This window comes from Biomphalaria glabrata, chromosome 12, assembly GCF_947242115.1.
Source record: "Biomphalaria glabrata chromosome 12, xgBioGlab47.1, whole genome shotgun sequence".
NCBI classification, from domain to species: domain Eukaryota; kingdom Metazoa; phylum Mollusca; class Gastropoda; family Planorbidae; genus Biomphalaria; species Biomphalaria glabrata.
Window position 1 is genome coordinate 35,554,832 of NC_074722.1, and position 25,212 is coordinate 35,580,043.

At 33.3% G+C, this 25,212-nt stretch overlaps 4 protein-coding genes across 25 annotated transcripts in view; 2 read left to right on the forward strand and 2 right to left on the reverse strand.

Annotated features, from left to right (window-relative positions):
• The window catches only part of LOC106064043 (ARF GTPase-activating protein GIT2-like), a 34,149-nt gene extending 24,983 nt beyond the window's left edge, over window positions 1-9,166 (forward strand). For 7 of the 9 annotated variants that reach the window (XM_056005939.1, XM_056005938.1, XM_056005945.1 and 4 more), the window contains 4 exons: window positions 176-296; window positions 419-495; window positions 2,847-2,910; window positions 4,815-9,166. In XM_056005939.1, the coding sequence (XP_055861914.1) occupies window positions 176-296; window positions 419-495; window positions 2,847-2,910; window positions 4,815-5,015 (463 nt within the window). In that variant the 3' untranslated portion in view covers window positions 5,016-9,166. The remainder of the gene's footprint in view (window positions 1-175; window positions 297-418; window positions 496-2,846; window positions 2,911-4,814) is intronic. The other 2 variants (XM_056005946.1, XM_056005948.1) reach the window with 2 other exon arrangements.
• On the reverse strand, window positions 8,818-14,557 carry LOC106063158 (uncharacterized). 4 transcript variants are annotated; one of them, XM_056005963.1, is made up of 5 exons: window positions 14,535-14,557; window positions 13,146-13,261; window positions 11,758-11,809; window positions 11,179-11,366; window positions 8,818-9,615 (listed from the first exon to the last, which is right to left on the reverse strand). In XM_056005963.1, exons 2-5 carry the CDS (start codon window positions 13,247-13,249, stop codon window positions 9,402-9,404), a joined length of 558 nt encoding a protein of 185 aa, XP_055861938.1. In that variant the 5' UTR covers window positions 13,250-13,261; window positions 14,535-14,557; the 3' UTR covers window positions 8,818-9,401. The 4 variants fall into 4 exon arrangements, with proteins under 4 accessions (XP_055861938.1, XP_055861937.1, XP_013076926.1 ...); XM_056005962.1 differs by having other exon boundaries at window positions 14,425-14,537; XM_013221472.2 differs by lacking the exon at window positions 14,535-14,557 and adding an exon at window positions 13,610-13,767.
• Window positions 13,981-16,709, forward strand: LOC106064042 (uncharacterized). The gene is made up of 4 exons (XM_013222533.2): window positions 13,981-14,285; window positions 15,021-15,078; window positions 15,554-15,659; window positions 16,257-16,709. The coding sequence occupies exons 1-4, from the start codon at window positions 14,221-14,223 to the stop codon at window positions 16,541-16,543; spliced, it is 516 nt and encodes a 171-aa protein (XP_013077987.2). The 5' UTR covers window positions 13,981-14,220; the 3' UTR covers window positions 16,544-16,709.
• A 600-nt stretch (window positions 16,710-17,309) lies between these two features.
• LOC106064038 (septin-2-like) overlaps window positions 17,310-25,212 on the reverse strand; it is an 86,846-nt gene continuing 78,943 nt past the window's right edge. For 10 of the 11 annotated variants that reach the window (XM_056005953.1, XM_056005958.1, XM_056005952.1 and 7 more), the window contains 5 exons: window positions 24,980-25,125; window positions 24,766-24,861; window positions 21,834-21,918; window positions 21,365-21,501; window positions 17,310-20,883 (listed from right to left, as the gene is read on the reverse strand). In XM_056005953.1, the coding sequence (XP_055861928.1) occupies window positions 21,400-21,501; window positions 21,834-21,918; window positions 24,766-24,861; window positions 24,980-25,125 (429 nt within the window). In that variant the 3' untranslated portion in view covers window positions 17,310-20,883; window positions 21,365-21,399. The remainder of the gene's footprint in view (window positions 20,884-21,364; window positions 21,502-21,833; window positions 21,919-24,765; window positions 24,862-24,979; window positions 25,126-25,212) is intronic. The other variant, XM_056005954.1, reaches the window with a different exon arrangement.

The window sequence follows — 25,212 nt, forward strand, 5'->3', positions numbered from 1 at the left end:
TTTTGGGGTGGGTTAGATAAAAAGAATAACTGCAAAACTCTCATTTATAGGTGACCAAAAGTGCTGCTAGCTTAGTATCCAATGAAGCACCGTTGTTGTGACCAATAGATTTTAATCTGGTGAGATTTCTAGAATTAATGGAAACTTTTATTTGACTGACCATTTTATTGTCCAGTGACGTTCAAGTTCAGGAAGTTCTTTCTTCCATCAGAGAATCATCAGAAAGTGAAGGCCAAGGTTCCAACTCGTCCTTGATAGCCGTGGGTGAAGATCCCAACATGCCTACACAGCAAGAGGTAGCGTTGGATTTACATTCAATTAATATACAGCGTCATTCAATACAGTGTTAAGTCCTTGAACCAGACAACTTATATTTATTAATTTTAATCTCCACAATTTGTTTGTGATCCAACACTAGGTGGTTAAGAAAACAGAGAAAGTAACCAAAAAAATTCAAGAACTGTTACAATCTGCCCAGGAAGGTCAACACAGGAGGTTAGTGTCTCCGCTTTCTATCACTCTGTGTGCAAATATTGGACAGAGGGCTCAGTCTGAGTTGACCATTGGCCATTTTTTTGTCATTGTTACAAATAAATATGACTTAATTTAAAAAAATAAGACTATCGGCAACATTAAAAAAATTTTTCATGACCTCAAAAAAGCGAGCTCTGTCAGGAAATAATAGACTCTGCCCTGCAGTCTTCACTAACCTAGCTAAAAAATGTGTATTTGTTTCGCTGTTGTTTTTAGTCAGTTTTTTTGTTTTTTTTATTGCATGTTTTTAGTTGGCAGGTCTATGTTTGAAATGCTAACTTTATCATATAGGGATATAGTCTTTTGTTTTCAGCTGTTTAATGGGTAAATAATTCCATTTAGTTTAGAGCAATATGTAGCGTAGCAGGAATGTTCAAATATAGCTCCATAGACTAGACAATAGTATTTTTAAATGGGATCTGGGTATGCAAATATTTTATTGACACTTTTTAAACATGAAACCTTTTTGGCATTCTATAAATGTCCGCCTCCTCAATTGTTCTTAATAAGATGATAAGTAAATGTCATATAACAGCAACAAGCAAAATATTTGGCAAATTTGTAACAATTATTGCCACATTAAAAGTAGATATTAAAGTTTTTGTTTAAGAAAATATCTAGCAGCATTTTCTGCAGTTTCTCTAATGCCATCCTGAACATAACATGATTGTCACACCAGTGTCATCAGCGATCATTCATTTAGAGGTCACAAATATCCCATGGCTTTGTTACATTGACCATATAATTAATATTTTATATAGAGAAATATATACACAACTAGCATATTTACTATCACACATATGAAAATAAGAGGGGTTAGGTGGCCAAGCTAAACTAGATATGTCAAAGAATCCAAGTGTTGTATTTTTTTTGTATTTAAATTTATATGCTGAGAGCTAACTTTTGGGGAAAATAAAGCTATTAAGCCATTGTGCTGGCCATAGGATTCCCTGTCATGTATTGTCCACAGAAAATTAACTTCATCTGCGAAATGGGCAACTTTATTATTTTTGCCTCAGATAACAATGTTTGGGACAGTTTCTGAACATATTTGAGACAAAAGAGAAGTTTTCTTAATCTGTAATCACCTTTACAATAGGCCTGTCTTCATGAAGGAAAAAGAAAATGTAATAACTTTGTAGCTCAGTTGATTACAAATTTTTTTTTTTTTGGTGACCTATGGTATTTAAAATTATATAATTTAGAATTTTTGGTGACTTATGGTATTTAAAATTATATAATTTAGATTTCATAAAAGGTTGCGATCTATAGTGCAGATGATGTTAAGGTCATCTGTTTCTTTGGCCAATGGTTAACATGCAGGGTGTCCTGTGGCCAGCACCAACCAACCAACCGCCTTTACTTTCCTCAACTTAAGTCAGGTACCCATTAGAGCTGGCTGGACTCAGGGGCCCCCTAAAAATCAAGAAAATTCAAAATCCCAGTTTTCAGTTAGATTTGAACCCATAACCTCAGGTTCGGGAGCCAGGTGCTTAACCACTAAGCCACCACGCCCTATAATAAGGTTGAGTTCTGATAAATAATTAAGGGGTCCATTTAATTTTTCCAACATGTAAGGGTTTTAATTAATGTGTGCTTTTAAAGTATGTCTAAATCTTGTTGTAGAATTGTTAATGACAAATATATTATAAAAATTAGGTTTTAATTAATTATTATGTATCTTTCTAATCCTAATATATTTTTCTTTGAAAAATAATGAACAAAAACAAAGAAGCTACTTAAATGATAACTTTATGAACTTAGTTTTAAAACTACACCAATAGTGACCTATGACATGAGTTCTGTTACTCATCTGTCACTCGGGGCCTACAGTTCGGTACTGACGAATTGTTTGTCGTAGTTTTGAAACTTTTTTTTTAACGTCATTGCCATTGATATTTATTTAACTATTAAGAGTTCTAGCAAAAGCAAAAGTTATCTTAGTTTATGATATAGGCCAGCTGTCATTTTAATCAATTGCGCAAAAAAAAAATCTTAGCTGTTAGCGTCTAACATAAAGATAAAGATAATATATATATATATATTTATATATATAATTATGTCAATGGCTTGAGATTGTATATTGTCAAGAGCTTCTTCACTGTTGTGCTGCATTGTTATATAGGTAGGTGTTCTTGTTGTGAATGACTGTGGTAGCTTCTTGTATGTGTGTTAATACATTAGCTTCTTGTCTGTGTGTTAATGTGTTTGCTTTTGGTGTGTATGTGTGTGTGTGCTGCCTTTTGCTATTCTGTTGTAAAGCTTACAGATTTTGTTTTCCTCTATGTGGCTTATTTTCCCATTCTTTTCAGTTTTGAGTCCTGCTCGGAGCGGATATACTCAGCTGTCACAGAGATGGCCTCTCTTTTTCCTGATGTAAGCATGGTCCTCAGTGAATTTGTAGTCTTTTTTTTTTCCATTTGATCATCGTTGTCGTCGTTATTGTCACGTGTCATCATCATAACTCCTCTAAGATAAAAATAAAGAAATTTTCTTTACCTCCTTTAAATATTCCTCAGTTTTCAAATATTTGAGCAGTTAATGTTGTCTCATTTAGTCTGCTCTTTTGATTTCATTAGCCCATCGTTTTGAAAAGAACAAGGGCTATAACAGCCAGGATACCACTAGCAGACGTGAACAGCAATCCATTATTTATTTGTGACAACCACAACTGCCTGTTTAAATCTTATCCACAAACAAAAATATCGAAGTTTTGAGACACTTTCAAAAAGAGTGATTCTTGTTGTTCAGAGTTAGAGACCTCTCTCTCTCTCCCCCCTTCCCCCTGTAAAAAAAACAAAATTGATGGATCTACATCAGAATTAAATAGGGGCCACAATTTGATGTATTTGAATATTCATATTATTTTTTTTTACTGTAGCAAGTAAATAAAAAAGAGGTGACTAATTAATTAGACACAGGGGTTTTAATTTAAGAGCAGTAAATATTTAGGTTTGGAAAGTAAATATGTAGTCTGCAAGTTGTAATTAAAATTACAGGTGCCCAGGTCTGTATCTGTGTGTATCATTGTATGCTTTGCAATATAGTCACTCAAACAACTATTGGCAGTATAGTTATTTGTACAACTATTGGCAGTATAGTTATTTGTACAACTATTGGTAACTCATACAGTTATTGGTGGTGTAGTCAATCATATTGGCAGTATAGTTATTTGTACAACTATTGGTAACTCATACAGTAATTGGTGGTGTAGTCAATCATACAGTTATTGGTGGTGTAGTCAATCATACAGTAATCGGTGGTGTAGTCAATCATACAGTAATCGGTGGTGTAGTCACTTGTATTGTGACTTGTGCTGCTCTACACAATACAGTCATGAACTACTACATGTACTAGAGTCACTTTGATGTTTTATACACAGTATTCTGACTTGTTCGACTATATTCATTTATTACAGCTATAGCCAGTATAGCCATTTGTACAAACAGCAAACAGTTTATATGCTGTTAAAGTAGGATTGATTCCTAATGGAATTTGTTCAGAGTATCTCTTCAGTATTGCATTTACCTACCTCCTTATCAAAAAGTAGCTGTAATGTTGACATGAGATTAATTCAGGGGATGTAACTCACATGGACAGTCCTTCAAAAAAAAATTTTTTTTTAATCCTACAGACATTTTGTTGTCTGTGCTAATTTTAACATTTATTTAGTCGTATGGAGTATTTCACTTCATGCTGCCCATTCCAAGTACGTTTTCTTAGAGGTGTTCTCCTGCGCATGTGGGATCAGAAATATTTCTATTTATTCAGAAGTTTAATTTTTGGGTGTTTGAAAGTTCTAGTTAATTGTCGACGAATCTGTTGATACCCAGAATTCCATTGTGCAGGAAAGGAGAGAAAATTGATAATCTTTTCACTGCTTGTCATCGGCTAGTAAATCTGGGTCTGCTTTGGAGTGTCTTTTAACACCCCCCCCCCCTCCAAACAAAAAATAAATTAATTCACCACCCTTTTACTTAGTAGACGAGGCTTACATACTAAGCCAGTGTTTTCCAAACAGTGTTCTGCGGAACCCTAGTGTTCAGTGAGGCCTGATATAAGTGTTTCACAAACTACTGGAATGGTTAATGAGTAAGCCACCACGTGAATTAACTTCTCTAAAAAAAAATAAGCAAAGTGTTCAGCTAAATACTCCGAATGTGCGAAGTGTTCAGTTAAGGAAAAAGTTTGAAATCACTGGACTAAGCTAATAAATTGTTCTTATACATGATGTAAAAAAAAACAACCACATTATCTTTGCCACTGGGACTCTATTTCAGGAGATTGGTTCCGAAAGATTACAAGACGCAAGAGTAGTTTTAGTGCTGAGTGCCAGGAGGCTACGGGACGAGTGCAAATCATGGCCCCCTTCACCTGAGCAGGACCCCAACCCAGACTTCCGCCTCAAGACTCAGCAAGTGATACAGTACGCATATGACATCGCCAAGGCAGCCAAGAAACTTGTCACCCTCTTCCAGTAGTAGACTCTTAGACCCTGGTGTTTGATTCAGGTTTCAATATTTTTTTTTCCTTACTTAGCTATTGCTCTGGGGGTTCATGTATGGACGGGATAGAAGCTATAACAAGAAACTACATTTGTATGTGTTTTACATTCAGTACTAGGGTTTTGTACTGTTTTTATTGTATTTTATTTGGCAATACTTAAATATTAGATTTCTTTTTTTTTTTTTCCTGAATAATTTTATGGAAAACAATTTGTGCCTTTAAAAAAAAAAAAGATAACACAATTCCTGGTGTATGTATAGCAGGGGGTGAGTTGGTTCCCATATCGATGGCGGAGGTTTTGTTTCATAATGAAAAAATGAAAGAATCCCTTGTTTGACTCTACAGCCGCTTGTACTCAATGTAGGAAACATGATATTTTGTTCAGGGCAGGGTTGTATCAGTCTTGCAAACCAAAGCAGTGTACAGTTGGTCATTGGTGGACACTAGTGATAGTAACATAACATGTCATGATACTAAGCACCACTAGAGCTTATGTTTACATTGAGAACCTCAGAATGATGTTGAATTAATCGCAGGAAACTTATCAGAATTTTTTTTTCCACCTTTGTAGCTAATCAACTTGTCTGAATTTACAAATGTAATTTATTTGGGTGGGGTTTTAGGGTTTGGAGTTTTGAGACATTGATTTCAACATTTTTTTCTCCTGGTCTTAGTTCATCTAAAACATATCAGTTCTGTTATGCTCTGTCATTAGATGGTTTCAATCTTAGAGCAGAGCTATAGAGTGAACATAGTGACACAGGCGGGCCCTCTCCCAGAAATATTTGGCCCCAAACTGCTGGGTACATGTGGGCCTTTTTGCCTTTTCCCCCCACATGTCAAATGCTAATACATATGTAAGTTGCATAAAAAAAGGGCCCCCGAACTACTAGAGTCCTATTTGTACACCTTCTCCCCCCTGGCGGTGAGCCTCGCTCAAGATTGTGTTTTCAAAACGCACTCTCATTCAAAGTAGCTCTCTGCAACCACGGCCCTACAGTTCAAACCTTTGGTTGTTGTTTTTTTTTGTTGCTGCTGCAAGCAAACAAGAACTGTGGCTGTTGTAATGTGTCACATTGTCCTTGACCTGAAACCTATTGAAAGTGCAAGTTGATCCCAAAAATAAACATGTACATCCTCTGCCAATCAATGTTTGACATATTGATTCTATTTTAAGTTCTGAATAATTGCATGTTTGTAAATAATCATAGTTGTTGACCTATATAACTTTGTTCAGTTCACTTCTGCAGGTTCCTTTCTTTTTTTAAATTACAATGTACACTTTTTTTTTTTTTTGTGGCTTCTTGACCTTTTATTGAGTAAAAATCTGGCTATGCCTTACAACATCTCCAAAGCACAATGTTCAAAGCCATCTGTACTTGTTCACACACATTCTTGGTCCTCTGCTGTTGTTCTTGAAGCAGTTGCTTGCTCTTCAGTTTTGAATGACAGTTGCCTCTCAACAAGGATCAAGACAAGTGGAGAAAATGTATCCATGGGTTCTCTGTTTTGTAATATATGTATGACAAATGTAAATTTGTACAAGAATTTGGATATCCATTTTTAGAAACATTCTGTTTAACTATATGAAAGCGGAAAAAAAAAAATAGGCCCCTGTTCTAATTATTTATGCTATTTATTTCTTGTAATCTAATGTAATAGTCATTCAGTTACATGTAGTTTTCATTGTATTCCAATATAGCAAGTGTTAAATTTGTGCAAATATTTGTTACTGGGCAGAAGTTCATTATATTTTTTTTTAAATTTTATTTCAATGAATGTAAACATAGTTAAAGAACATCCTGAAGTGGGAAAAAACAAATTTGTGAAACTCTTTAAAAGTTGATTAAAGAAATTTGAAAATATTTTGCAGATTGGCTGTTCCCCTTTGTATCCCAACTAGAGTACATTTACTTATGAATAGCCAATATTTTTGTTTTACAGTCGTCTCTTGTTAACATGATAAAATCTAATCTAAATTGTTATCTCGAGTCACACACCGGTACTTGGATAGTGATTAAACAAATCTGTAACCAAAACTTAAGAGAGTCATATTTGTAATCATTATTAGAGCCCTTTAGATCTGAACTTAAACTTCCTGAGTATCAGAAAACTTTATGGCACAGTAGATTTTGTTTCAAAAAAATTAGACTTTAGATGTTATGAACATCATTTTTTTGTTGTTTAACCCAATAGCTCCTATTTCCAGTTCAAAAAACCCCTTTCAAAGTCCTAAGCAAGGAGGGATAACTCCGTATTTAAAAAATCCTAAAAAATATGTATTTTGCAAAAAATAATCAAATTGAAGATCAAATACAAATAAACAAACAGATAACTTAAAAAAATAGAACTATATGTCTAGTTTTAAAATATATATACGTTTAATACCACTAGATTATAAAAAACTTCAAAAATACTCATTTTCCCACGTGGGGGCTTATACACTGGGGCTATGGGCCTGTTCGTTTGAAAAATTATTTAAAAAATAAAAACCTTCCCGATTTTTATTAAAAATAGAATCCGTAATCTCCAAAATTATTTGTAATCACGCTTGCAACGAGACTAGAAGAAATCTTCTATTTAAAATGTTTAAATAAAGTATATTGAATAGGGGATTTCAGAAACATTCTACAACGGTTTAGGACAAAAACGGGAAAACGTTTCCAACTGCAGAAGGAGCTAATGGGTTAAAGGTCAGATGTCAACGGACGACTGTCTTTATACTTGTTGATATGTTTGAATGACTGCATGCACCCTCATTAATGTGTCATCTATATATGTATCTATATCATCTTTATTGTTATTTTTATGATAATGGAAATGTCATATGCTATTACCTATTGTTTACAATGATGTTGGACCTAATTAAGGGGAGGCTATCATTTCATTAATTTGTAATATATTCCGTAACCTTACTGGATAAAACTTGGGAAACCCTTTTTATCTTGGTTTGATGTAATGTTAGGTTTGATTTAATGGCTAGACTTCTACATTCAGGTCTGGATAATGTTTCTTATTAGTTGTGGAAGTAAAACTAAAGCAAGATCAATATCAAGATCAATATAGTTTGTATTTAAGTTTGTATTTTATTTCGTTAAATGAACTATGGCCTAGCATGGTTCTAAATGTATTAATGATGTCAGAGCTACTGTTTTGATTCTAGATACAATTGGTCTTATGTAAGGATTCTATCTTTTCTAGGATCTCCACCTCAGAGTTGTGAAGTCTTGTCTATGACCTTCACCTCAGAGCTGTGGTGCATTAAGATCTCTACCTCTGGCTGTTAAGTCTAGGATATCTGTCACAGGGCTGTGGGGTCAGAACCAAGATTATAAAAGTAAAAAAAGTGTATCCCCAATAGCATCAATGAGAGCCCAAATAAAAGCGAAGTTTATATCTTAGTTGAGAGACTTTCTGTTTGCTCCCTTTGTAGAGTAAATCCCATCAACTCTTTGAACTCATCTAACTCTACTCCATTGTTCCTCTCCAATGCCTTCTCTTGACCAAGACTGCTCTAGTGTAAGATAGCCACCACCCCATTACTTTTTATTGATTCAGATTCTGATGAGCATCTATTGTATTGTATAGATTTGTTTTTATTTTGATGTTATCTCTGTGTTTCTATTGCATGCTTGTTTTGCATGGATGTTTTTGAGTTGACTTAATGTTAGTTCATATTATATGATCTTTTTAAAACACTTTTGCATACACCCCCCACTCTGACACATGCAAAATGAACTGTCTAGTCTCAATAAATGAAGTAAATAAATAACAAAATGTGTGAATCTCTTTTTTATTCATATTATCATAGCTATTTCTCTAAAAACATGCTGCCTAATTTGATTTCAGTCTTGATATGTATCTAAAAACATGCTGCTAAATTGATTTCAGGATCAAGTGGTTGATAATCATTAGGAACAATAAATTTGTTTTCAAATAGTTTCTAAAAGACTGCACAGAATGGATTCAACATAGTTTAGAAAATAGACATTCCTAATCAAATGGTCTTTAAATGTTTTTGTCTAAATAAACCATAAAATTGGTCACTATGCCTTTTATTTCATCATAGCATCTATTCAGGTTTGACATAAATCAAACACTGCCCTGCTCATCCAAAGTAAGAATTTTTTAAAAAGTTCAAGTTAAATCACATAATAAATTCTGACAGATGGAAAATATGCACAATATATATTATCACAGAAGTATATAGTTACAATTATTTTGGCAAGCCATTAACAAAAAAAATGTTTTAGTTTTATACTTTAAATCCTTAGAATGTATTTACACAAATCCTTTTTCTAAAATAAAGTGAAGCTTAAGTCTGTGTGACTGGTAGAGAAAAATGTCTCTTAGTTCATCCATTAATAATAATCCTCAAAAGGCATAAACCCGTGCCTGTTTCTCTGTCTAGTTAAACCAAATACTGGATCTTTCTGCATAGGGCCAGCAACTGAATACACTGGTCTGCGGTAGGTTGATGTCATAAAGTTTGAAAACGGATACAGTTTATCGTCCCTAAAGCTCAGCTCACGAATAGCTCTTGCTCTGTGGTTCTCTGTATTGGGCACGCCGTTCCTGTGGAAACAAAAGGGGCACAAATTTTATCTGAATGTAATATTATGTTACTATTAGACATTGGAGGCGCTGAAAGGATTTACGACAGCGCGTAAACTCCAAAGATATAATTTTTTTACACCAAACTATGCGTATTTAATAATTCGTTAAATAGTTGACATACTTTACTTAATATTCTGGGGCGAGTTCCAAAGTTTAACTTTCAGTCTAAACACTTTACAAAAAAGATTTTTTTTGTGTGCATATTTGTTCTGGAAACTTAACTCTTTCTCTCCTAACTGACGATACCAGCGTTGATTCCACCAGAATGTGGTAAATAATTACGGAGAGAAAGAGTTAATGAGTAAAAAAAAAAAGTTTAGATAAGAAGAAAATACAATTGATTAAATGATGAACAAAAGTTTTTACACATAAACTCTGGAATCAGTTGAATGGCAAAGTAGACCATATTGTGTTTATACTCAGCAACTACAACTCTAGTTAATCAAAATACTAATACCATATTCTATCAGATCTAAGCCAAATCTTCTGAGTGGGATTGAAGATCTGAAATGTCTTTTCCCTTTGAACGCTGTGCAGATTGTAAAGTGAAAAGATAACCAATGACACAACTGTGAGAGGCAGGGGATAGAAATGTAAGGTTAGCAGACGCCAATTCTTTTGACATCCACATAGTCCCCATTCCCCTCCCATGCAAGCATGTCTTCCCAAAGAATGGTCACCACTATACCCATATTTTGTTCCTTTACCCCAATTCATCGTTTGACTAGTCATTGGGCATTGTTCCAAATGCCTCTTTGGTCATTGATACTTAAGTTGTCCTGTTATATCTTATCTTATATAATACAGACGTTACTTCAAAAAAAAAGATGATTATGTCCTACGCGTCATGCATTTAGTCATGCATGTTAACCAATGACTTAAATTCTACCAAGTCACTGGTTTTCCTGGCTGGCTCAGGCAACCCATTCCATGCTCTAATAGCACTAGGGAAGAAGGAGCATTATGGATGAAGGAATCCAAGAGTGAGGGGAGTGTCCTACACCAAAAAATTCAATAGACAAGAGATAGTGCTGGCTGAATAGGAAGACAACAGAAAAGCAGTTAAGATAACTTTATTTGTTGACCAGTAACAGGCGTAGGCAGGTGTGTTTTAATGAAAGTAGATTCAGTGGAAGTAGGAAGCAAAGTGAAATTTCCGCAAGATTTTTACTGAAGTCTAAGTCATTTTCAAAGTGAGACACAGACACTGCGTCATGTAAAAAAATACAACATTACATTAAGTTGGCAGATGCTGAGTGTCAATCAATTTATGAATATTTGGTTTTAGATAACGAATGTAAGCTATGGCCCAAATCTATGTGGCATCAGAATTGTGTATCCTTTTATAACATAAGAATGATACTGCTTACATAATGATGATAATTTAATTTGTACAGCACTGTTAACAAGGTTAAAGACATTATGAGAACAGAACAGACAAAAAGAACTAAAAAAAAAGGCAAACCAAACTAGATTAAAGTTAAGTTCTAAACAGTAAGTTTATGTTAATTTAAAAATTACTTGAGATATTTTTTGTTATCTACAGGCCAGTCCTTTCCCTCCCTTGTCCACTTTGGCACTCCTTCGACTCCCATATGAACGCCATATTGCCAAGGACGAGACAGTGGCTCCTGTCTGTCTACTACTTGTGGTAGTTCCTCTTGCCGCCTAACTGGGTGACCCCAGTCATACCACTTGTCTGTCCAATTCTATGCAGAATTTGAAAACTTAATACAAAGAAGTAAATAAAGGCACAACATATTTTAGACATAAAATATTGACTAAGCCATGCAAGCTAAGCACTATCTTATAAAATAGATGTTTCTTCAGAGAAAATGTGTTAAGTCCTACAAGTATCCATCGCTAGTGCTTAGTTGACAAAGATATAATTAAGGAATTTTAAATGTGTACGATTCTTCTGACAAATTAAGGGAGGAAACGAAGAAAGAAAAAAGTCCATTGTTAGTAGGAAGCTCACTTATAAATTTTCAGTCAATGAATCTAAAAGCCACCACTGACACTTTCATTTTTACTCTAATGTTTTTCAATCTAGTGAATATTTTGTATATGTTTTATAATGAACCAAAGTGTATAGATTACCTGGTATCCATCTCTTCCTTTACGTTGAGTGTATTTATCTGGTTCTTCACGTCTGAAATAAGATGAAAATTTTTAGGATAAATAGATCAACATTAAAAATTAAACATAAATAGTAAGTGTAAGGTAATTATGATGATGAAAATATTGCTTGAAATTTTTCTGAAATAAAGAAAGAAGCAGTCACATGACCTAATGAAATGAGGCCTGCTTGCTGTGTGACTGAGAATTGGGTTAAGAAAGAAACAAGCTGTCTGATTGTTTTAATATCAATTTAAAGACCAGAAGTTTCAATCCTGCCAGGAAAGTCTGTGATAAGGATGCTATCAAAATTCAGTTGAAGTAATTTTATATTGTGTTTTAATAACTTAATGTGCTAATGCTAATAGATATGAATTAAAAAAGTAACAGTCAAAATAAACATTATTATCTTAAATTAGTCTGGCATGAATCTAGTATCATAACTCATTATGAACTGGTATTTTAAAAATTTACCTAGGGAAAAAAAGAGTAATTATACTAGAAATCAATAGTAGTGATATCATATTATTATGTTGGTTACCTATCAGATGCACTACTTTCAAATGGAACTTAATTATTACATAAATGTTCTTTTTTTTTTATCAAACTATGACTGAGGAAAAGTCATAAAATTAAACTAGGAAAGAAAAATCTTTTTTCAAACTTATACATTCAAAAGAGAAGATAATTATGTCCTTAATGTGTTAATTTGTTTGTGCAGGTTAGTTAGAGACTTAAACTCTGCTAAGTCATTGGTTTTCCTGGCTGAATTAGGCACTTACTAAATTCATAGAATATTTCAATGTTTTTCATTAAAAAGTAAATAAATAGAAAAATATTCCTGTTAACACACAACCTTTAGTGTCATGGCGGAGAATGATACTTTATTATATTGAACGCGTGCACCCTTGCGCACCATATCAACAATTCCTAAGAAAGCTAAAAATATTTTAGAAAAAAAAAACACCCTCTGGGTCAGGCTTTTGTGATTTCAACATAACAGGGGAGATACAAGACACTGATTACAAAGACACAGAGACACACACAAAAAAAGCTCCTATGTTACCATAGTAATCAAATCATTAAACATAATCAACTATCTGATATAATCTTCTTATCTTATGAAATACACATGTCACTCAAAAAAGATGATTCTGTCCTACGAACATATCACATGTAACTTTTGAGTGAGTCTGGTGTGAATGTATATTTTGTTTTCTATAGTTATAATGTTTTGTTTAGCGTAACACACAAATTGTAAGACAAATTGCCTAATGGATATTACAAACAATTATTATTATACATACATAGCAGTTACATTAGGATTAAACCATTACTACAATGAGTCTCACTATTGGCTATAGAATTACCTGAACATATCTTGTGAAGCTGGATAACGAGGGACTGTTGGTGGCATATTGACCCAATATGGGTACATTGTTTGGGATCTTTTAAAAAATAGCGTATCTGCCATTTCTTACTTTAACTTTAAAAATACACAATTGTTTACTTTAGCAGCTAATGATTTTAACAGTCAATAACTACGGTTTCACCGTTTTGAAAAATCTGCTACGATAAAATCGTTCAATGACTCCTAGCGCATAGATTATAAATCTTAGGACTTGCTTAGAAATTATGTAATCTTCTACTCTACATTGATCTAGATCTATTATATAATTTACTGCCTCCACGTAATAGCGAGTGTATTAACAACGACTAAGTGACTTTTTTAGTCCACTAAACTATGATCTTCATTTAGTTTTAGATCTATACGACTAGTCTACACATATTACAAAAGATAAGATATACTATTAGAACTGTTTTTTACACTTACGTAGCTCGCTCTGCATTAGATCTACATTATTATAAATTTTCTTAAGTTTAATATTTTGAAGTTATAGTAATAGATTGTTTATTGTTATTATTAAATCATTAATTAGTGTTTTTTTTTTTCTTATTTATCTGCTCTGGCAAAAGATGTTGACAATATTTAGGCACCTATTTTTAAACTGCTAAGCATTGTTACCATAGACGCGCTGCTATGGTAACACCTTTTAGAATATATTTATTATTTTATACTACCTAACTGTAACTAATAGTCTCTGATCAATATTAAAATATTTTTTTATTTTATTTTTCTTGTATTGATGACTAAGTGATAAATCTAGATTCTACTTTAATAGCTGCATTTAAATTTTCTTTCCTTTCTGTGATTCAATAAGACACCGGAAGTTTACATTGTTGTCACTACAGATTTGTACATTCATAAATTTCAACTAAAGTGACTTAAAGTCTACTAAAGACATTAGTTTTAGAATTTGATGTAGATCTATATCTAACTTAAGTAGCGTAGAAAGGGTAGATAGGAGAGAAGACCAAACTAGTGAGGGCATTGAATATTTTGTTCATCAAAAGGACTTCTACGCCTAATAATAAACTAGATCTATGTCTTCAACAAATGCAGCTGCCATAGGATTTCTTTCTACGCCAGCCAAGCTTCCGAAAGAATGGTAAGCCACACACACTCACACACGGTGACTCACCTACCTACTGTATTGTATTACTATTATATAAATGGCCTTAAATTTAAATCCGTGACTCTCTGGATATATTAACTAATAATAATAATATAAATAAATGAAATGGAACCTTTAAAATAAAAATTATATTCAATATTAAAATAGAACTACACAAATTAGTTCGTCATTAACTGTCATAAGTCCCTAACTTAGGGCACTTAGGCGGGCCTAACTACCAACCTAATAATATAACTACTAAAAGTGTCAATTAATTAAAAAAAAGTGTTTTTCATAAATCCTTTCAAAAGTTGTCATTTGGACTGGTTATAGTTGATTACCTCCTTTTGCCAACATCTGACAGCTCTGTTATATCAGCTTCTAGACCTATTTTGCTTTGTCTCATTACACTTTGGTTAAGTGTCTTAATTGACTTCTTTGCATTCGGGAAGCTTTTATATTTATGTAGACCTTTTTAAAAGTAAATTTTAAATATGAAAAATATATATGATACTAAAACCAGTGATTCATCTGGGCACTTCCAGTGTCTTTCGAGATATATATAAATCTCTTTATATGTAATTTACACCAAACAATGTAAATTGTTATAATTATAGCCTTATATCAGCTTAAGCATCATAAGTAGGCTACGTACCCATTTCCCACACCCAAATTAAAAGAAATAAAAATATTACTATTTGTATTACATTTGTAATATTAACATTTTAGGCAACCTAAACTACATGAATGGAATCCATATCATTGCAGTCACCCTGATGTTGCTAAAGTAAGTTGAACTAACAAATAAGGTACATGACCTAAAATACATAGTTTGTCTTCTTCCTTTTTGATGTATCTTCTATATTTTATAAAATAAAAATGCTCACAGCATATCGTTGAGGAAAAATGTTTTCCTCACAAAACTAAAGATTCTTATAATAGCAGCTAGAGTGCAGATGAAATCCAATCAAAACTTTAACATCTAGAATATCGAATATAGAAGGTAACATTTCTTTCACATATGTAGACATAATTGATTAAAGCCTAATTGATTATATAACTATCATCTAGAATATCAAATATAAGATAACATTTCTTTCACATTTGTAGGCCTAATTGATTATACAAAGCCTAATTAATAATAAAGGTAAAAAATCATTATATAAAGCCTAATTGATTATACAAAGCCTAATTAATAATAAAGGTAAAAAATCATTATATAAAGCCTAATTGATTATAAAAAGCCAACTCATTATTTCTAGGCTGGTTGGAGGAAATGGAGTGCAGAACACCCAGATTGGCATGCTTGGAGATCAACCTCACGTCATCCTGATTGGTACAACAGAAAAGTGAATTATATTCGAAGAGGTAAAACTCTTTTTAAAATTACATCTTACCTTTTAAATTGCAAAATATAGACATTCCTTAAAAAGGATGCACATGTGGTCTCCTACACATATTCATGCTCAACTAAGTCATTGGTTTTCCTTGCTAGAAAAAAAAAAAAAAAAAAAGCACTTACATGAACTTGTCTTAGCAAAATAGATTAAGAAATGTGTATTATCTTTAAGACTATTTACTAGGTTTTGTTATTGTTAGGGCTTATTGCTTAGTGAATTATTTGTAGTCTTTTGTCCTGAAGTGTCTCTAAGTTTAGTGATTTTACAAATGGTATCACTCAAGTCAAACCTATATATTTTTAGTTTTTAGTTTGAGTAACTATTTTTTTTGTTAAAACTTTTTTTTCCTGTTTCTGCAATTTTTCTTGATGGAAAAACATGCTTCAATAATAATATTTTTTGTGATTCCTCTTATTCTCTTTGTAAAATTTCAGTATCTTGTGTCGTCTTTACAGCTTACAGTTCTATTACTTTGTTCACCATTTTACAGTTCTTTTACTTTGTTCACCGTTAGACTTTTATGTCAACCCAAGTTTTAGTTTTGAAACTATTTTCTTTTTTTCAGCCGACTACAAAAATGTCAACTGGCACTGGGAGCAGCCATCGAAACCAACATCACGCAAACATGACAATTTTGTGCCCTTCAACAATGAGGTCAAGATGAAAGAGGTACAGAAGGCCATGCCACACAACAAGGGGCTCCAAGGCAGCTGGAGCTACGCTGTACCCTTCCCACAAGAAATACCCACACCGAAATGGGGATTGTTCAACCCACCAAATTACCAGGAGCCAACCAGACTCAACCATTTCCCTCCAATCCGCTATGATGGGCACCAAGCGAGGATGCAGTAACTAGTACTAGATGGAAGAATTGGTGGAGCTGCAATTTATTGAGTTGTCAAATTGTGTTGGGCGTGAAGGAGCTAAGTTTTCTTTGTTGAAAGAACAGATACAAATTTAACTTTGTAACAAAGATCTACAATATATAATTAAATTTGAATTATCAGTTTTTTTTAAAGAGTTACTGGTACTAGAATTATTTAGGTTGCTCTTTTGATTGCTCTGACATTTTCCAATTGTTTGTGATACATTTACTGTAACCATTATTCCCAACTAAGAAATGTTTTCTTTGATCGTATAATACAAATGTCTTGTCATAACACAAATGTGTTATCTTGTACTCTAAATACAAAGCATGCAGTGAAATTAGGTCAAGTGGTGATACCGAGTTACAATTAATAATTTACAATATTAATAACCTCCCCTTCTTCTAAACTCACCATTTCTACCATTTTCTTCATCTAGCCAGCTTTTTGCAGCTGTAAGCTCTTTACAGTCTTTACACCTAGAGTTTTGATAATCATGAACAAATGTTGCTTGATAAAATATTAAGGCCATAAAGAAATAGATCTAATTTGATGAAATAAGGTTCTTAATGGTACCAGAACAAAAAGTGTTTAAAAAAAAAAAAAGGCAGTACCATGTTCAAAAAATTTGAATATTTGACTTTAAATTCACTTATTTTAGGTGCCAGTTAGGTACAAAATGTGACATGATGTTAATAAGAACAAGATTACTTCAAGTTGATAAAAAAAAAAAAAGAAATAAAAGACGAATGAAATTTTCAAACAATTTTTTTTATTCTTTAAATTCATTGTTGTTTTTGTATATGTTAAAAGAAACACACAAAAAAAATCAATGGACAAAATGGTGAGCAGTAGCTTTTCAAAGATCAAGAAATCAACTTAAGAACATGATGACATTCAGACAGTGTTCAAGAACTTGTTTTTCCTTTGATATTTGTTTTGTGTGTTAATATCAAGTCCAGAAATTCTTTAATTTATTAAGTCTTACATTTGAAAATGTGATACACAAAATAAACAAGGTCTACAATATTTGAACACAGTTTCATGACAAATCAAAGTAAAAAAAAAACAAAACAGACAGACGAAGGTAAAATAAAATCTTGTACAAAAATTTACTAGGCACTTAACAAAAAAAAACTTCAGAGTTAAAACAGATGGAGATATAGATGTGTTGGATATAGACAACACAATATGTTGTACATTGACTATAGCCTGTTATTTATATATATATATAGACAGAGCATAGAGTTCTTAGATGTCATTGAATATAGTATATTTATACACATGTCTACATAATAACAGTGGAAGTCTATGCTCAAGTAATCTGGACAGATGAAGAGTGAATCATGAAATGAATCGAGAGCAATGAATTCTTCATACCTTTCTTTTTTTTTGGTGTGTGAATTTTTAAATTTTTTTTTTTTTCTACTCGATCTGTAAACAATTGAGAACACAACAATGTAAAAGAAAAATTTTGAGTTGTTCCTTAGTCTAAAACCAAGACCAACTGTCAAAGAAGGGCGGAACACTGACCTGTAAAGCCGCAACCTGTGGGCAGTTTAGACCAATAACTCGTTGCCACGTCACAGGTCTGTACAACATGGCTATTGGTCTCCACTGCCCACAGTTTGTGACGTTGCAGGTCGGAGTTCAGGCCTTCTATAACCAAAGGTCTGGGACCAAACCCACTGATCGTGCAACTGACACTCAAAACTTCAAGTCTGTTAGATTGAAATATATGTGTAAGTGAAACGCTTTACTTCCATCCAAGTTTTATCTTGAACAAAGTGACAAAATAAACAAACACACACACATACACACAAAATCATGTTGAAGCAAAGCTTTAAGTTAGAAACATATTTTTTTAAATGAGAAAAGACCAAAAAAAAATAAGGTCAACTACATCTAGGTCAAGGTCAACTAAACAAAGACATGATACAAAACAATAAGTAGGGGGAAAAAAAATGGAGGACAATAAATTTGATCTATTTACACATTTTCATCAACTGAAAATAATGACACAGAAAAAGTTGCAAGGAAAAAAAGTCAATCTGAGTGATAGATCAAATGTTTTGGCAGCAAGGTGTGGGATTCAGTGCTCACAGAGCATTGCAGCTGTAGTCTGGATTCAAATACTCCCATAATGATATGTACTAGGTCAGTGCCGCCAGACCATGGGGCCATGTGTGACACAGTGCTGTCTGGCACTGATTGACCACAGGGCCATGTGTGACACAGTGCTATCTGGCACTGATTGACCACATGGCCATGTGTGACAAAGTGCTATCTGGCACTGATTGACACTACTGCTCACTTGTACAGACTTAGTTCTACATTTTTGCAGTGATGCAGACCTTCAACGCACAATAAGAATTTTATATGAACCCCTTCCCTCCCCAAAATTGAAAATGATTGTGCACTATTGAAATAAGCTTCAAATCAAACTTGATCCTACTTCTCAATCTAATTTACCTCAGTCTAGGTCTACACATTTGACAACATTAAAGAAATTTTATTTGAATGAAAAACTTAGAAATTAAAAAGAAAAAAAAAAAAATCAGTGAAGTGTGCAAAACTTTGAATAAAAAAAAAATATCCTACATCAAGTCTAAGACAATATTTCTTAGAGAATCTTTAGAAGATTAACTGAGGCATGGTCAGTGTAAGACACGTTTGATAATGCCTGACACTGGCCTGGTGAAAATGGTTTTAGTGTGATGTGTTAGTTTCACTCTTCACTGGGAGCCCTGACAAGTGACTAGGTGTCTAAACAAAAACCAAGTTTCAAACAGAACATCTCAGCATAGACAGAGTGTTAGGGATGAAACCATTCAGGGGGACACAGTCCAAACAACGGGCTCAAAAGTTCTATGGCAGTATGTTAGTTCATGAAGTAAGTAATCTAAAGCAAGTCTTGGCATGTAATAAAAAAAAAAATTAACTTCTACAAAAATAAACATTATTATTATCAAGTCTTAACCAAAAAAAAAATATTTTTTTTTGCTATTTCAAAGTGCTATCAATGTAGAGCTTTGAATTATCAACAAAATATTGAACTTCACTACACACACACACTCAGCCAGCTCATCAACTCTTGGTCTAACTCTGGACATTTGTAGATGCCATGTCAAGACTGAACCAGGGGAGACCAATAATGTTCATTTCTTACAAAGTGACACAAAATGTACTTAATTATGTCTGTATTATTGACAACAAAATGTGTATAAACTTGGTAAGAATAAATCAGACATCAGAATGAGATGAATTGTTACTGGAGCTTCTCTCATACCAACAGGAGTGTGTTACTTCCCCTTTTCTAATCTAAAAATATCTCTACATTATCATGTTTGGTCCTATGTAATCATGTGATAACTTAGTATCTTGGTCTATCTTGGAAGACAACAGGGGAATATGATCACATATTGACACTGACAAGTTCATGCTGTGAATAGCAATACATTGTGCTCAAACTGAGAAAAAAACACTAGATCTAGATTCATTTTTTTTTGTAAACTTATACATAGGATAGAAAAAAAAAAAAAAAAAAACTAGATCTGGACTGATTTATTGTACACTTATTATACAGATAAAACAAACAATTTAGATTTATTTACTTTGAACATAGAAATGGACACAGTGTCATTGTGAATTCATTCTTGATCCCAAGATAAATTTTGAGTGAATCCAATGTACCCATGAAACAAAATAAAGCAGGATGAAGAGATTGCACTGATACTAAAGGAGCCTTCCTGCAGTAGTTACCAACCTCAGAGTCAAGACCTACCCCACATGAGTCACATAGCATTGTGTGGGTCGGTGACGTTAAGGTTGGGGACCATTGCAATGTAGTATGTTGTAAGATGACAATATGTACATGATGTTATGAAAACTTGAGCTGAACAGATTCACAAAACTTGACATTGGCTATGAAGGTTATTTCCTTTTTGTTTTGGATTGTCAGAGTGAACCATCTTTTGGTCAAAATTTTTTTGCTACCATGAATTTCATTACAAAAGATTTGAGCCTAAAACTGGATAACAGCAACCAATTGTAGTGTTGATACTTAAAGTTCAAATGTTGATACCTTAAGTTCAAACAAAAATGTATGCTAAGTCAACATAAACTATGAACATAATGGTTTATACAAATATGCAGTGAAGAGTGGAGTCTTGGCTTGATGGCTGTGATGATGTTTGTTCATTTGTGGAATTCAATGAAGATGCTTGCTGACATGTGACAGCTGTCAGGATGATGTGTAGTTGAGCTGTTCAAGTATTTATCGTTAAAAAAAATGCTGATTTTGTCGTCCCTTTGAGATGAACTGATCTAAAACAAAAACAAAAAAAATGTAATGACAATTTAGGAACAAGCCGAAACAAAATCATCGGAAGGTTCAAACAATCATCTAACAAACAGAAACAATTAGATCAGCTGAACATTAATACTAACATCTACATAATTTTAACAAATTATGATAATTTTTTAAAATGCAAAACAATTTTGTTAAAATTTTGAACTTTTTTTTTTTGTTTTAATCTTTTTAATTGTTTTGAGATTTTGAGCATTTTAAAGTTATGTTTTTAATTCACCAGATTATTATTTGAGGAAGAAAAAAGTAAGTTTCTGTAGAGTACAGCATAAGGTAGCAGCTGATTAAGTCTTCTGGCTTTGAAATGGGGTAGCAACTGACTCGTAGTCTCCTGGTATTGAAATTTGAAGTAGTGTCACATGTTACTTTCTGTCAATAGAAGTCTATAATTTGGATTGTTGAATCCTTGGATATTAATAAAAATTATTACAAACTTACCTATAAAAAATATATTTATCCAACAGTGAACAAGGCTAGAGATCCTGTGACTTCAGATCTCCATTTTGAATATGTTGAGGCTTCTTCGACTCAATTTCAGCTTGCATGCGGGCAAGCCTCTCCTGCATCCTCCGCAACTGGAAGACAGAAAGACACAAATGTTTTACCCGAACTAGAAAAAACTAGGGCAACATGAATGTATGTCGTGTTTGTTGAGTTTCCGACAAAAAAAAAAGGTTCAACCAACGAAATAATAGTATGTGTAAAAGTTCCCCTGTCAGACCTTGTGGTCTATAGGGCAGATGATGTAAGGGTCATCTGGTTCTGTGGCTTTGGGTTAACGAGGGTGGCCACTTATTCTGGTAAAGTATTATTGTCAATAAAAAGCTGAAAGTAACTACAACACATGTTCAACACTAGCTGCCACCTTGTAAAACTAAACTGGAGGGAACTTAGAACCAAGGCTTACCTCAGCTTCCTTCTGCTTGAGTTCTCTCTCTTTGTCTGAATAATCTCCCCCATTCTCCATCCTGTCAACAGAGCCAGTAGATTTCCTGAAGTGAAAGAAAGAACATAGCAGTTCTCAATCAAGGTATTTGTTTAATGTGACGCGGACCGATTATCCCATTCAATTACTCAAAGCTAGTTTCAACAATCACATCAGTTGTGTAACAACCATGGCCCCATGACCAATAGAAACACTCAGAGGCCATTGAAGGATAGTTATTTCTTACTTTCAAAAACGTGTACAAGTTTCACGTAACAAGACGCTATTACCTGTAAGAAGTTGTTACTGAATTGAGTGTAAGGACACTCACATGTGGTACATATATTGGAATGTCATTTTTTAAATGTACTGATACACAGAGGATGAAGCAATTTATATTTGGTTATGTCACAGCCTCATTTGAGACTCATTGCGACATGTTGTGACTTTGTAGTCACTTACCCTAAAACATGCATATTGATGTTATAGGTCCCAATCATACATTTAGCTTCTTTAACCAGGGCCCACGGGTAATTTGTGATGCCACTGAATCCCCTCACTTGGAAAACATTTAAGACTTTCTGCTTTCAAATAGGCCTTTTAAAAAATGTTTCTTTTAAATAAGAGTGTTATGACATCCTAAGGGAGAAAAACCTGGCCACTAACATGAACAAGAAAAGCTAAAGTCTGTGAGTGGGGTTCCACTGAAGAGTTTATCCTATTTGTCTTTGTTGTGTTCTCAACTAAACTAGAACTCAACATTTATATATTTGTAGATTCTTAATGATCTTTTTTTCTTTTCTTCCTGAAACCAAAGGTTTTGAAAATGATTTTTTTTTTACTAAGAGCATAATTTTTTAAAAAGATTTATAGCTTAAGCAGCTTATCTATTTGTTTTTATATATTTATGACAATTTAGAGAAACCAATCTGGAATATATATTTATATATATACATAAAAGAGGAAAATAAAATAATAATATAAAAAAAAAAAAACAAGCAAAAAAAACAATGGGAATTAAAAAAGCAAAAAAAAAAAAAAAATTAAAAATTAACAACTGTAAAACAAAAAAAATGTAAACAAGATTAGATTTGATTTAGTTAGAACAAGGTTAGAAAAGGACAAGAAAGGGCGACACAAAAATTGTTCCTCTATCTGTACACACAACAATTGTGCAAATATATATATATGAACCCCCAGTAACCTGGTATAGCCAAAGATTGTAGCAATCTTTTACAATTTGACCAAAGGAAATGAATGTAATTACAAGTAGTAGCCTCCCTTGTGTTTGGAATACATGCCTAGAGTATTACAATGAACTAGAGTGACAGCACTTGAAGATGTGTCACAGAAGTGTTTTGTTAATAAATAAAGTGTTTTTTTATATTTGGATTTATAATGATGCAAAAAAATAGAGTTGGAAGATAAAATATATTGACAGCTCCTGAGAGGTGCTAGCAAAAGAAACAAGAGACTTGAATATGAACTGAACATTCTGTTTGTTAAGAGATGAAACCAAGTAGAAACATTCATGAGTGCAGACTTCTAGCAAGTAGTAAGACTAGATCTAGCAAGATATAGAAACTATTCCAGTAGATATACAAGATATCAAATATGTAATACATAGGAAATAAAGTGAAACGCATAATAGTGACAGAATGAATGCTCATCAATTTTTTGTATCAACGTCTGAATAAGATCTACATTTATGTGCCCACGTCTATGATATATAAAGCACATATATAGGTCAGAGTCAACAATTTAAAAAAAAAAAAAAAAAAAAAAGGAAATGTCAAAATGGTTTAAGAATATTTGAATTCTTTAAATAGCAAAGCAGACACACTATCTCAACCGGGAGAATACTAAAACAAATACTAGATGTTTAGTTTTGCTTTCATTTGAAAATAATGAGCTTTAACCAGTACATTAAAAATGTCAGATTGGGAATCATGGAAACCTATGTGCAGGAAACTGAGTACCAAATATTCACAGTATAGATACTGGTAAGCTCAGTACAATGCTAGGCCTTTTATAGTACTCATTTCTGTTAGACAGATTTTCGCATGAAGCGTTTCACCAATTTACGAATTAAAAGCAGGATGAGATATTGTGTCCACTCTAGTCAGAAGGTTAGATCACAGTTGAGCAGACGCAGGAGAACAAAATGGTGGATTGGAAAAGGTTAATGTGATAGAAATATGAGCTCCTTACCAGTTGTACCAGAAGTAGATCAGAGTTGTTGGAACATGATCCAGGGGGAGTTAACAAGAGTTAACAAACAAAAAATAAAAGAAAAAAATTATTTCACAAAAGTTGAATCTATAGGAGACATTAAATCAAGCATGACTTTTAGGTTAGACTTTTTTTCATTAATATGCTTATACCTAATGCCAGATATTGTATCATCAGAAGTATAGCCTCTAGAAAACATGTAGGTTTTGAACAAGTTGTTAGTCCTGCGGTGGAATGAAAAATACTGTACTGTCATGGGTCATCAGACTGGACAAGTGGCTTGTGCTGAGTGTCTTTGTAATAAATGCACAAAGTTCAACGTCTCAAGGGAATTCACTATTAATTAAGCATCCAACCACCACAATAAATGTAGTGCAAGTGTTTGTTTGAGTACTGACTACATCATTTGTTAAAACATTCTTTATTATCAAATGATGGGATTACCCTAACTTCCTATCAGACTCTACCAAACCAAACCTGCTTCTTGCACATTTCAATGTCCGTTGGTACAGGCATAACTTGTACAACCATAAAATGTTCTTTGAATCTATTCATTTACAGATCAACGCATGCAATGGATCATACAAGGTCACACTAAGCTAAGACGCTACAATCTCAACAAGCTAAACAAATACAAATATGAATAGAAGAAAGATGCCAAAACAGAATAATAAAAACTAACCCATGCTTTATGCTGCCTCCGTTGGCCAGTTTTTCTGCTCGGTAGTTTTCGTAATGACTTTCTTGTGTGACTTCCTGCAAGTCTTGCATATGTGTGCTGGGTAATCAACCAAACTAATTAGCACAGCAAACAAATATAACCAAAGCACAGACCTAAGTTCTACTAACTATCGTATTTACTAAGAGAGAAGCTTCTAGAAATGACAAAGACTTACATTAACATGGTTCTGAGTTTGATAAAATCACAGTGTTCTGGGTTTTCCACTTCCACTACTCCCCAGGGGTACATGCGACCCCTGACTTTACGACCTTTCACCTCAATAATAGTGTTGGCGCCAACAACAGCAAAAGGTACTGCGTTCTGTGATAAGAGATAAGATACAAATGACTACATGAAGAGATACAGATCTTGATTACAAAGAGGAGACCTTATACCCCATGGAAGAGA